This window comes from Adiantum capillus-veneris, chromosome 10 (genome assembly GCF_014529385.1).
Source record: "Adiantum capillus-veneris isolate H3 chromosome 10, ASM1452938v2, whole genome shotgun sequence".
In the NCBI taxonomy this organism is placed as follows: domain Eukaryota; kingdom Viridiplantae; phylum Streptophyta; class Polypodiopsida; order Polypodiales; family Pteridaceae; genus Adiantum; species Adiantum capillus-veneris.
The window spans coordinates 87929883-87943496 of NC_140940.1; the positions used below are offsets into that span (position 1 = coordinate 87929883).

The window sequence follows — 13614 nt, forward strand, 5'->3', positions numbered from 1 at the left end:
GCACAGCTGCCAAATGGGTTTTGGGCTGAAGCTGTATCAACAGCTGTTCATCTTGTAAATAGATCTCCTAGCAAGGTTTTGCAGAAGGATTCAGTGCCAGAGATGGTATGGTCAGGCAAAATGCCCTCATACAAGCATCTCAGAGTCTTTGGCTGTGAGGCATATACTCACGTTCCAAAGGAATTTAGGAACAAACTTGAGCCAAAGAGTAGACAGTGCATCTTTCTAGGCTATGGTAATTCTGGTGAGATGGGGTACAGACTTTGAGATCCCGAATCCAGAAAGGTTGTCCGCAGCAATGATGTTCACTTTAATGAATCCAAATATCATTCTAAACCAGAGAGGGTTGAGGAGATTAGAAGAGTTGTCTTCCAAGAAGATGGACCTGCACGTGCAAGACAAAATGTCAGGGCTCAAGAGGAGCAAGGACAGGATAGAGTGGAACCACAGGTTGTGGCTGAGCCTAAACCACAGGTTGTGCGTAGATCTGGATGTGTCACGCGACCTCCTGATAGGTTTGTTCCATCTATGAACTATGTCATGTTGACTGATTGCAATGAGCCTTCATGTTACAAGGAAGCAGTGCAAATGAAGGACTCCGGGAATTGGCAATTGTCCATGCAGTCAGAGATGACAGCTCTGCATAAAAACAAGACATGGAAGCTAGTTAAATTACCACAGGGCAAAAAGTCTCTACCTTGTAAATGGGTTTACAGATATAAGATCACCGCTCATGATAGTGAGCCAAAGTACAAAGCAAGGCTTGTTGCCAAGGGCTTTAAGCAAGAACAAGGCATTGACTTTGATGAAGTCTTCTCTCCGGTGGTCAAGATGACTACATTGAGATGCTTTTTTGCATTGGTTGCCATATTAGATTTGGTGTTGCACCAAATGGATGTCAAGACAGCGTTCTTGCATGGTGATTTAGATGTGGAAATTTACATGCAGCAGCCAGAAGGGTTTGTTGAGAAAGGCAAGGAAGATTGGGTATGCCAGTTGTTAAAGAGTCTTTATGGCTTAAAACAATCACCGAGGGCATGGTACCATAAATTCCACAAGTTTATGCTTTCTCAAGGCTACAAACGTAGTGAGTTCGATCATTGTCTATATACAAAGAAGGCTAAGGATGGTAGTTGGTTGATCCTTATTTTGTATGTGGATGACATGTTGATTGCTGGCAAGCACTTGGAAGAAATTTCAGCTTTGAAGTCAAAGATGGCAAAATCGTTTGACATGAAAGACATGGGTGAGGCAAGTCATATCCTTGGTATGCGCATTGAGAGAGACAGATCAAAGAAGTTGATTTGGTTATCTCAAACAGAGTATATTGACAAGGTTTTGCAACGTTTCAATATGGAGAAGGGAAAGGCACTGAGTGTTCCATTGCCACCATATGTGAAACTTAGCAAACAAGATTGTCCTGTGTCTGAGGAAGAACAGGCTGAAATGGATAAGATTCCATATGCGTCTGCAGTGGGTAGTTTGATGTATGCAATGATTGCTACTCGCCCAGACATTGCATTTGCAGTGGGAGTAGGAAGTCGATACATGTCAAACCCATGCAAGAAACATTAGGAGGCAATGAAAGGGATATTGAGATACCTGAAAGCTACAAAGAGTATGCGTATATGCTATGGGAGTCAGGAGCTAAGTGTAAAGGGCTTTACAGACTCAGATTATGCAGGTGACTTAGACAACCGAAGGTCTACGTCAGGGTATGTCTTTACATTGGCTGGTGGAGCAGTATCATGGCGTTCTAGATTACAAGATTGTGTTACTCAGTCTACTACAGAGGCTGAATATGTTGCAGCATCAGAGGCATGCAAAGAATCAATTTGGCTTAATCGACTAGTAAGAGATTTGGGAATCAAAGAAGAGATTCTTGTGTTATATTGTGATAGTCAAAGTGCTATACAATTGTCTCGCAATCCAGTTTATCACTCAAAGACAAAGCATGTGGATGTGAAGTATCTTTTCATCAGGGAAATGCTCGAGGATAAGCAACTTCAGCTTGTCAAAGTTCACACCACAGAAAATCCTGTTGATCTACTTACAAAAGGACTTCCCTCAGAGAGCTTTGCGCATTTTCGCAAGCAGTTAGGTGTAGGGTAGTACATCACTTCTCTACATCTCTTGTATATTAGCTTGTATAGTAGCTTCTCTCACACTTAAAGTACCACATTGGACTTTAAGTGGGAGGTTGTTGGGGTATAAAGCCCAATGTGGTCGCCCAGGTAAGTGGGCGGGCCGCCAGGTATGTACACATATTCTTTTGTAAAAACCTAATAAGAACTCACTATGCTCTACACATTACAGTAGAGCGAGTTCACCATATCGTCGTGCTCTTCTTCTCGCAGTCTCTCTCGCGTCGCACTTCCGCTCGTACTCCTTCACTTCATACATTACACCACCCATATTGCCCCCAACTACAAAACCATGTTCTTTGTTGAAAGAGGAAACCATACTCACACTTGAGCCTATCCCCTTGTCGGCGATACGCACCATTGCAACCATGCGTCTTAGCTCCTTTCCCTTCGATGCAAGACATGGCATTGGGGCAATTGAGAAGAGTCAAATCGATTGTGCACATTATGCTCACTGTAAGTTAGAGAGTCTGAGTACCACACACTACTAGAGTGCTCAGCTTTTGGTCACATCCAAATTTTCTTCTCTCACATTATCAGCCATGACTTAGACCTACACACTTTCCTCTCCCAGCCACAATGTGGGCTCTCCATTGCAACTCTTATCATCACAATTTTGGAGCATTCAAAGTCACTTATCAGCCGTACACAAACTACATCACATATAACTTTTGTCCCATAGGTCATATTTGACCTCCGACGACGATAATAAAATCTCTCTCTCTCTCTCTCTCTCTCTCTCTCTCTCTCTCTCTCTCTCTCTCTCTCTCTCTCTCTCACACACACACACACACACACACACACACACACACACACATCAATGCCCCATGGGAGGGTGTAACAGATTTTCAATAGGTATGTCCATCCTCTCTTGGCATAGCATGTCCTCAAGGTGGTGAGAGAGTGATCGTGGATATACTGGGTATTCAACTTTTCTACGTCTATCATGCACTTCCATTTTGGGGCTATTTGAGACTCCCAATGTTTGCAATAATCCAGGCTTTAGTGTATTTTTACCACTAAAATTACAAATTTCTAGCTAGATTTCAAGCTTGCCTTGAAGAAAATCAATAAAATTTTGTAAGTTTTAATGTAAATATCATCAATTTTTTAAATTTCAACCTAAATTTCAAAAGATTTGTATTGTACATTTTTTTATTCTAAGATTTTTTATTAAAATTTTCTTTTTTGGCAAGCCCTATTCAAGACCTCACTCTCTCTCTCTCTCTCTCTCTCTCTCTCTCTCTCTCTCTCTCACACACACACACACACACACACACACACACACACACACACACACACGTCACGCATGTTGTCCCACATTAGGTGTAGGTACTGTCAATTCTATATTTTTGAAAGTTCTATATTTTTTGAAGCTCGGATATAAATTTCAAGGCTAGATGTGCATTCAACTCCGAGACCATCCAACTCTGGCCCTTTGCACAAAGCTACAATGTGCATTGTGCACATTCTTGGGGCTAGAAGGACAATTATACATGGAGGTGTCAGGTGTGAGATGTTAGCTCAACATACAATGCGTGAAATCTTTGAAAGTTCTATATTTTTTGAAGCTCAGGTATAAATTTCAAGGCTAGATGTGCATTTTTGTAGAAAGGAAAAGGGAGTTTTTTACCCTTTGCACTATCTAGCACGGTCACATTCAAATGGGATTGATGGTGGGGGTCATTCCGACCATCATATTCGGATTGTTGAGTAAATTCAGGGCAAAAAAGTAAATTCAAGCGAGCAAGTAAATTTGAGTCAGTCAAGATTGTCTTGCACCTTGCACATCGAACCCACAACCTGCCCCATTCAAGGCATGGACTCTAACCACCATGCATGCATGCTTTCACTGAAGATCATGGTACTCTAATGCATTACATTGTAAGTGCAAACTTATTTGTAAATTTAAGTGCCAATCGCATGCTCTACAATGCATGCATGTCATGATCCGTCACCTCCACCCTTAACCCCATTTGAGCATGCCCGTGCTATATAGTGCTCGACGTTCTTTATGGCCTTCAAAATGTAAAGTAAAGCCACCCTTTACAAAAACAGAAGTAGTCACCCTTCAAATTTGAAGAATGGAGTTAATGTTTGGGAAAAGTGTACCTTAGCTTAGCCTTGAGCGAGCTTAAAATTCAACAAAATCGGGTAAAGGGAGGGGGAGAAGGAAAAAATTCACTTGAAATTTTTAAGAAAATAGAGCTAAATTGTAAAAAATAGCGGTTATTTTGGAAAAAAATCCTCTTTGAAGTGGATGGAGTGACTCCATGGCCTTGCCAAGGACTATAAATAATATAATATACATAGAGTACTAAGTTTTTTGACTTTTTACCAAAACTCAAAAGTGGGTGCTTTCATTTTCTACCATCATAGTACTTACTACTTACCCTTCACTTTTGGATTTCAAGCAAAAATTTTCTTAAGGTTTTCTTTAAAATAAACCAGAGTGTGACATGTGGAAGTACTCTCCTTCCTTGAAAATTCATTATATAGAATATAGACAAGAGGATACCGTAGGTTCCTTTTGTGACAATCATGTTGAATGATGTAGACTTTCAAGCTCATTCCATGGATCTCATTTTGTTTTGTAAAAGACTAGAAACTGAAGCTCTTTTTTTTTTTGCAAAACCCACATTTGTGAGTGAAATTATATTAGACATGCCAAAAAAAAAAGTATTACATACTCTGCTCACAATCCTTGCCAGAGTAGTCCAGATGACCATAAAGAACAAGCCAAAACCTCAAGCTACCACTTAGAGACTATGAAGGGTCAGAACCAAGCGAATAGAGGCTCTTGAGGGATCTTTGGGGCCTCTATTCGCTTGATTCTGACCTCATGAGGCCCTAGGCTTCTAGCTCAAGATATAACATTTTTAAGCGTAGCACCTCATGAGGTCAGAACTAAGCAAATTTTTGGGGGGTCTCTGGGGCCTCTATTTGCTTAGTTCTGACCTCATGAGGCCCTGGGCTTAAAAATGTTATATCTTGAGCTAGAGACGTCAGATTTCAGCATTTTAAAGTGCTATCCTAAAATTTTTGGATGTTACGGATGCATCCATGGTATTCTTTTTGTATTTTGAAAACATCTCTTATGTGTTTTCTCTCATTGTACATCACATTACTCATTAAGATTCACAAACATGGATTTTTGTGTACACTTAAGTTGGGCTCTCGAAAAGTGTTTTGTACGAACATGCACTTAAGTGATCAAGCAAATTTTTACGTATGTACTATGAGAAATAGAATTCCAAAAAACTACTTTTGTATTTTTTAGAATAACCTCTCTCTATGCTGAGTTAGCATTTCTTACAGGGTCCAAAACTGAGTCCAAGTTTCTCCTAATGATTTGGATCCACAAATGCGTCATAGCAAAGACATATGAAAACCCATATCAAAATATATCCCATGGTCTCACCTCAAGGTATCTACAACCAATCCACTAGCATGCCCTGCTCCTCCTCCAAAAGAGCCATCAGTCTATACATATATCCTTACTCCTCCTCCATCTATGGAGGACATTGACCCACAGCTAACTCTTGTACCAAAAACATCAACCGGACTTAAGTAATTAGCAAATTATAAAAACCGCTATAAACAATTTTAGGAATAATAGCACTTATGAACTCATGGCATAAAGTGCTATACCCATCATTCCAAGATGCAAACCACTAGTAGAGTACATTTTAGACATTGCGACCTTTCAAGTGTCACCTCCATCTCCAACCCAATTGCCTCCCACTCGTTTGTATTTAACCACGTGTGAGCTTTCCAAGACCATGTCTGCATGCATCACAAGCCTCTTAGTGGTAATGTGCCTTGCAATCCCAGGTGGGCTACTATATCCAAAGAGTGCACAGAGCCAAATGTCCCTTAGTCGGTCTGAACTTAGAAAGAATGGAATCGGTGATGTAGCTTTTGGCTTTCCTATCCTAATTCTTCAATTGTCTCCTAAAAATGTGACTAATTTAAGGCTACAAAGGCATCAAATGCACCATATCATGGCCTTGTCATCGACATCCATGACTAGTGTTCTATCTATGACTTGGTACAACTTGGAGGGATCATGCTCATCCACCCTCCAAGGTGTAATCTCAAGGGGTGCACCTTACAAAATCCTCTATATCACATGCGATCGAAGCCTCTAATAAAAAAACCCTTTTTACACATTTTGTGGATTGGAATAAAGTTGCCCCTCTTTCTTCATAAACATGTAACTTTTTTCAAAACTAAATGAAAATGCTCCTCCTATAAAAATAAACATGTGGATTATATGGATTATAATATACTCTCTTGTCAAGCGCACATGATACACCTACATACCAACAAGGTACATCCTCTATATATGTAAAGCCTATATATTACGTATGTTCAAGGACTATTTATAAAACTCCTTAGCTATGAATTACTCACCAATAAAAGGGACCCTTTTCCTATTCAATCTATAGATATTTTTTCAAGATCATTTTCTCAACACCTTTCTATATGTAACAATGTGTAAAAATGTTGTTTTTTTTTTATCTCTATTGTTAAACCCATGTGGCAGGCACTTTTTAATTATAATGAACACTCGAGGGAGGAATGTATGGTCATTGGCAAAATCATCATTGCAACATCCTCCTCCTCCCTCCACTAGTACTACTACGGGATGATGCCTACCTATGTCTGAACGTTCTCAACATAGAGGACCATGAAGGTGATGGCTAGGGTTTAGTTATTGTAGGAATGGGTCCCTAAGGCAGAGTGCCAATGGAGGTGGAAGAAGGGTAAGGACCAAAGGGGTTCACAGATGCAGACGGATCAAAGGGGGTCACGAATGTAGATAGACCAATGAGAGACGTGCCTTAGCTCTACCAAGAAGTCATGTGGGGGTTGTATTCAAGCATTACAAGCCAAAATCCATAAATGTCATTTGTACCACAAAATATAGAGGACATATATGCTATGAATAAAATAAGCTCTAGAATAGGACATACAACCATCTATGATTTGGTAACCAAAAGAAATATGGCACACTTGGATAAAAACACATAGTATACTTTGAGAAAAACATGATATGCTTACAATATATTAGATGTTGAAATACTATTACAAACAAATGACATTAAATGTTCACTAATCTATCATCAGCTAGAATATCTAAAGCACAAAACATGTCTATCTTTAGCTCTATTCTAGTGTTTTCATTAAACAATAGAAGTTGGCTTGGCCAGGCTAAATCCTCATCCAACTTTTTCACGTCACCTACACCTACTTGTTCCTCAGTATCTTCACGATTCTCTTCTTCAGGTTGGACCTTCACCTCCTCATAGTCACCCTTTTCAAGGGCTTCATGTTGCAACCCTTCTTCAATGTCCTAAATCTCTTCCACTCTCTACACCTTGAAACACATGTTTGTTATGCGATGCAACCTGAACCATGACCAACCAGAGCATTAAAGGGCGGTATCCCAATACCGTGTGAGCTGAGGAGTTGTGCGACGTTCTCAATTGTAGTAAGCTCGAAGGATATCTTCAATTACTTTTTTGTTTGGCCATTGGTTTGAAGATGATAAGCATTCCTAAAGCATAGCTGAGTACTAATGGCTTGAAACAATGATGCCCAAAATTTTAAAGTAAATTTGGTATCATGATCACTTATAATCTTCATGGGTAAGCCATGAAGTCAAAATATCTTCTTCATGAAAAGGCGACTAATATTTGAAGCAGTGAAAGTAGTATTGACTGGTATAAGGCATGCCACTTTCCCCACTTTGCGGCTCTATTGACGGCTTTCCTTGGTGGAAGTGCTTCCAAGTGAAAGATGTGATTTCTTCTGTGGTAGCCATGGTTAGCTTTTTTTCCTCTTTGATCGGTATGCAGGGTGGCTCCCTTGTCAGCCAGTTTCACAAGGATCAGGCTTTTTTTTGTGTTGTGATGTATATGTGGTTGGTTGAGCCTCCCTCTAAAAGGCAGTAAAGTCCTTTTTGTGATATATTTGGTTTGAGTTATGCCTCCTTGTAAAAGGCATTGAACTCTTGGTTTGTTGAGCTCTCATGGCACATGTTGTGCATGGGGTTTGTAAAATTTTTGGGAAGTTTAATCTACTTTTAACTCACCAATTGGTGAGTTCTACCAAAAAAAGAAAAGACATGCCACTTTAGTGAGCATGTCGACTACTACCAAAATCGAATCATAGCCAGCTTGAACAATGGGAATCCCAATAATAAAATCCATGCTGATGAATTCCAGCTTCATTTGAGGAATATCCAAGGGATGCAATTTACCTGACGTCTTTAGTCTTTCAGTTTTAACGCTTTGAGATGAAAGGCATTGCTTGACATAGTGAAGGATGTTGTCCTTCTGCCCTTGCCAATAATAACAATTGTGAAAAGTGTTGAGGGTTCTAGCATAGCCTGAGTACCCTAAAGTTGGGCTATCATGCGCTTCATATAAAATAGCATTCCGTAAGGTAGCATCCTTAGGTATGCATAAGCGATTCCTATAATAAATTCGTACATTCTCAAGAGTATATTGTAGTGGCTTGGAAAGATTCTCACTGTGTAAGGTTAAAGTAAGCTTTTGATATTCTACATCCTTCACAACAACATTTCTAACCTTGTCCAAAATAGGATTGTTAACCATTGAAATAGCCCCTAGAAAAGCTTTGCGCTTTTAGGCATCTGCTACAACTATATCCTTCCCTACTTTAAATTTGATACCAAAATCATATTCTTATCCATTTTCATTGTCTCGTATTAAAATTAGGTTAGATGAAGGTCCATTGTAAGCTCTTGTGATCAATTACCAATTGAAATTTTTGACCAAGGAGATAATGCCTCCAAAGCTTGAGAGCATGCATGACTACACGGAACTCCAAGTTATGAGTGACATAAGTAATCTCATGTATCATGAGCTTTCGAGAAGTGTAAGCTACAGGTTGTTCTTCTTGCGTCAAAACAGCACCTAAGGCAAAATTACTAGCATCTATCACTACGTCAAACTCCTAGGTGAAATCTAGAAGTTTGAGAATAGGACTTGAGACCTTATATTCTTTGAGGTGCTTAAAGCAAGCTTCAAACTCATCTTGCCAATGAGATTTTGTATTCTTTTGCAAAAGATCAATCAGTGGTATCGTTTTGAGAGCATAGTGAATCTATAAAAGTCCTATAACATCCTATGAATCCTAGAAATCCTCTAACTTCGCTTTGTGAGATACGTCATGGCCATTCCACAATATCTTTGATTTTATCAAGGCCAACTAATACCCCTTTAAGTGAAATAACAAAACATATATAAAACTGACTAAAAAATGTAGTTAATTTTTTTTCGCAAAGAGCTTGTGTTGGCATAGGATCTCTAATATTTTTCAATCATGAGTTAGTTTCATGCTCTTCTTTTGATTTAGAGTAGACCAAGATATCATCAAAGAATACCAAGACAATGGTGACTAAGAATTCTCGAAAGACATCTTATAACAAGCAATTAAACGGTGCACAAGCATTCGTAAGACCAAATGGCAACATCCTGTCATGGAATGGGGGTAAGTTTGATTTTTCGTTGACTGGCAAGCATGGCTTAGGAAGTATTCAAAAATAATCTCAAAAAAGGATGCCTTTGATCCATAGATTTCTTCATATAGTGAAAGGTCAAATATAGGAATTTGTTAAAGGTTGTATTGTGTGCCTCCTCAATTTGTACGTGTATTATGACAGAATTTGCTCACCATTCCCCATTGAGCTTCTCTTGTAACTCTATAATTCATCAATTTCTTCTAGAAAAGAATCATCACACCTGCCAAGGTGGGAGAGGACAAAAACAATAACCTTTAAAGGACTGTAAAATCTTATCACAATACATATATTTCTCTGCCAACAGTAAAATACCTTGGAGTAGCATTGATATGTAAAACTTTTAAACTAGCCAAAAATGCTAAGACACACTAGTCTGGCAAGGCAGAAAAACCCATCATTGTGAACTAGTCGACAACATTCTTAAGTGGTCATCCTTCTATGACAAGCATTCCATTCTGTCCATGTTTCTCACGAGTGCATTTTGGAATAATCTCAAAGATGAGATCAAATCATTACAATGACAACTAGGGAAAGGACAATGCACTGATTCAAGCAAGCAATCAACTGAATCGACCAAACCCTTTTCTCCCCATTTTGTATGTCATATTTCCATGTCAACGACGTATCAGCATGCTCTCATCAAACCTGAAAGCATCCAACACTATCTCTGCGAAGGTACAACCATTTGTGGTCCCATGTCCTCGGGCCTTGATTCCAAGACGACCCACCATCTTGGTAAAAATAAAGTTGGTGCAGAGGATCCTTTCCAGTCACAACAGCAATTAAGGAGCATAGCCACCACATACGATGTTAACCTAAAACATAGCAGAGCCATGACTGTAGGATGCTACATCAATAGGATTGTGTCATACACACCCACATTATCTCCTTTCTAAAAGCTGTTCTGGCTGAAGTACAAACTCGCAGTGTCGTACAAACATCTTCTGCAGACTTTTAAGTCACTTTTGCAATAAACTAACAAAGATGTCCCCATGATCATAAACTACAAAACTCAAACTATCTTAGAATACCACTACTTTCGATGAAAGACGCACTTAACCAGTCGAAAACATTCCCAGCTTGTTAAAGTATTGTTTATTAGTCACCTTCTCTCATGAATTTACACATACCACTATGCTATCCAATGGCATGTAAACTACTGAAGACCATTATAAAAGCACTTTTAGAGGATGACAAAATGAAAGACGTAGAATAGTAATTGAATCAAAGGAGCTTTCAAACAATAGGGGCTAGGCTGTATAATATATATGTGCACTAGCCAGTAAATTGTAGTATGTATCATCGTCACAAACCAGTCGAAAGTAAACCATGGAGAGTAACAATTCCAATGACCACGGCATCCCCATTAATTACAGGCAAAAAGGTAACTGGTGAGGGAGGACCTTCCATTTTCTCCATAGCATCAACAGCCATTGCATCTGGGCCAATAGACCTTGGGGATCTGCATGAACATTCGAAATTACTTTTACAAAACAAATTGCTAGTTGAGAATGATGCACTCCCTTCAAAGCTCTCACCTGTTGCATATTTTACCAATCGTAAGATGGAAAATCTTTTCACCATATGCTTTCAAAGTCCGTCGTAGATCACCATCAGTAAAAGTTCCTAGGAGATGAAGGTCCTCGTCCACCACTATCAGGCAGCCACACCCTTTGCTGGTCAATTCCACAAGTTGTTCCATTAAAAGGTCATTCTCTTTGCAAATGGGTACCTCCTGCTCTTTCTTCATGACATCATGAACCTGCACCATAATAGATCCCCCTCAAGAATGAATACAAAAGAGCATCTTTCTTATCTCCAAATTCAACAACCACTCAACGCCCCTCTTTATAGAAACATGAATTAAATGTCAACTATCTCTCACAGCAAGATACATATTCATAAGGCGATTCTTAGTTAATGCCCACCTTACAAGAGCTAGGAAGAAAAAAAGTTTGCCATCATTAACTTGCAACCATCGACAATTGACAAGCTTTATCCAACAGTCAAATGCCAATTGACAAGCTTTATCCAACAGTCCACAATTGTTCCCAAGATTTCAATGCTTTATTAAGGCCTACATAAGGCCAAAAAGCTCTCCCCTTCTTATAAACCTCCCCAAAACATGCAACATGACAAGTTTTGTGTGCCATTGTCTTGACACCAGTCATTAATATGAAAATTGTGTGACCTCTGAAGTAATTCCCATCTCATCCTATGAAAAACTAAGTTGCAGCGTTATTTCTGTCCCATTCATGATGCCCACATGTCAGAAGACAAGCCAACAAAACAAGGTGACCAAACCCTGTATAACAAGCTGCTAAACAGATAATTAAATAGCAGCTCATTTATAATACAAGAAACATGCCAAGATACACAATTGACAGTGATTGCAATTACATAAACTGCCTATATATATCTGCAGTTGAGAATGATCGTGACAGCAATGTGTCCTAGTCATCTTTCAAACGTTTGGAGGTAAAGCTCTGCTCCCTTTGCTACATGTGACATAAGGGTAATATCTGATAAGTGTTGACCTTCTTCAAGTTGAAGTGGTTGACCTGCATCAATTCTATGGTTTGTTCAAATTTATCGCCTTTGTGTGCAAGCAGAATTTAATTTTTAAAACCCAAAATAGTATAATGTACCCAAGCTTCTATGGTCTCTTGGTAATGTTCGTGCGAGATTAAAATTTCTCTTCTTCTGAGCCTGCTTCATGCTGGACGCACTGGATTCTACATGGATCCGAGAATGCAAAGACAAAAGTGTACCATTTCTTTTAGCAGAAAAACTCTTCCTAATCTCTGCTTTACCTGTTAAAGCTCCCATGAAAAACCCGTGAAAACCATATATAATTAAGTATCTCATTTTATTCAAGTTCACAGAAAAGAATTCCTCTTCAAAGGAAAGCTGAGAGACAACTTGAATTTCCAAAGCTTACCCTGAGAATGAGGCGCTTTCCAATACGACCAGCCGGATGATTCAGGGCATATTGCTCTTTGGTCATGTTCTTTGCTTGCATGAGAGCGATGGCTACCGTGTCACCAAAGAGCATTTGAATGGTAGTAGAGGTGACAGGGGCAAGATCGAAAGGGCACAGCTCCCGTTCAAGAGGGAGATATACATGCATGTCACATATCTGTCCCAGCATTGAGCTTTTGAGGCAAGTGACTCCCACTAGATAAGCTCCCTTTGCTCGGGCACAGGGCACAAGGCGGAGTAACTCTTCTGTGGCACCACTCTTACTAAGAAGAACTACGACATCATAAGGGCCCACAATGCCGATGTCGCCATGCAGGGCATCTGTTGGATTGAGAAATGCAGCTTTTGTACCTGTCGAAACAAGGGTTTGTGAGATTTTCTGCGCTATAAAACCGCTCTTGCCGACTCCCGAGAAGAAGATAGAGCCCCTTGCTAGAAAGCAGAGGTGGGTGAAGGCGTGAACTTGCGCGTAGTCGAGATGGGCGAAGAAGAAATGCAGGAACCTCTGCTGCTCGCTGAAGAGGAGCTTGAGCTGGGAGACGCCAAATGTGGCTTCGGGGCGACAGGGAAGAACAGGCGAATGTGAGTTGGAGAGAAGCAGATCGGGAGGCTGTACAGGTAGAGCTCCCATCACGACACGGACTCACTCATTCAGCAAGCTGCAAGTGCAAGGAACAGCAGAAGTTTTCGCGGTCCATTTCAATGAAAGAGGGGGGGGCCTGGGCTTGGGCGATGGGTACTCCATTCCATCACATTCCACGTAACATGGCAATCTCCCATTGGCATTTCATTTGTTTTTACATTGAATGAGGGCCTTGGCTTTGTGGGCGGACGCATTTTTGAAATGGTCTCAACTTAGGGTGCATTCAAATTGTCGTGCGCAATGACTAGCGTTTTTGCCTTCAACCCATTCACACACGAAGCCCGCCTCTA

General features: G+C 40.0%; 1 protein-coding gene across 1 annotated transcript; it reads right to left on the minus strand.

The window, feature by feature from the left end:
* Positions 1-10895: 10895 nt before the first annotated feature.
* SETH3 (Sugar isomerase (SIS) family protein) lies at positions 10896-13411 on the minus strand. Its single transcript, XM_086521744.1, has 3 exons — positions 12641-13411; positions 11238-11461; positions 10896-11161 (listed from the first exon to the last, which is right to left on the minus strand). Exons 1-3 carry the CDS (start codon positions 13310-13312, stop codon positions 11005-11007), a joined length of 1053 nt encoding a protein of 350 aa, XP_086377870.1. The 5' UTR covers positions 13313-13411; the 3' UTR covers positions 10896-11004.
* Positions 13412-13614: the final 203 nt, after the last annotated feature.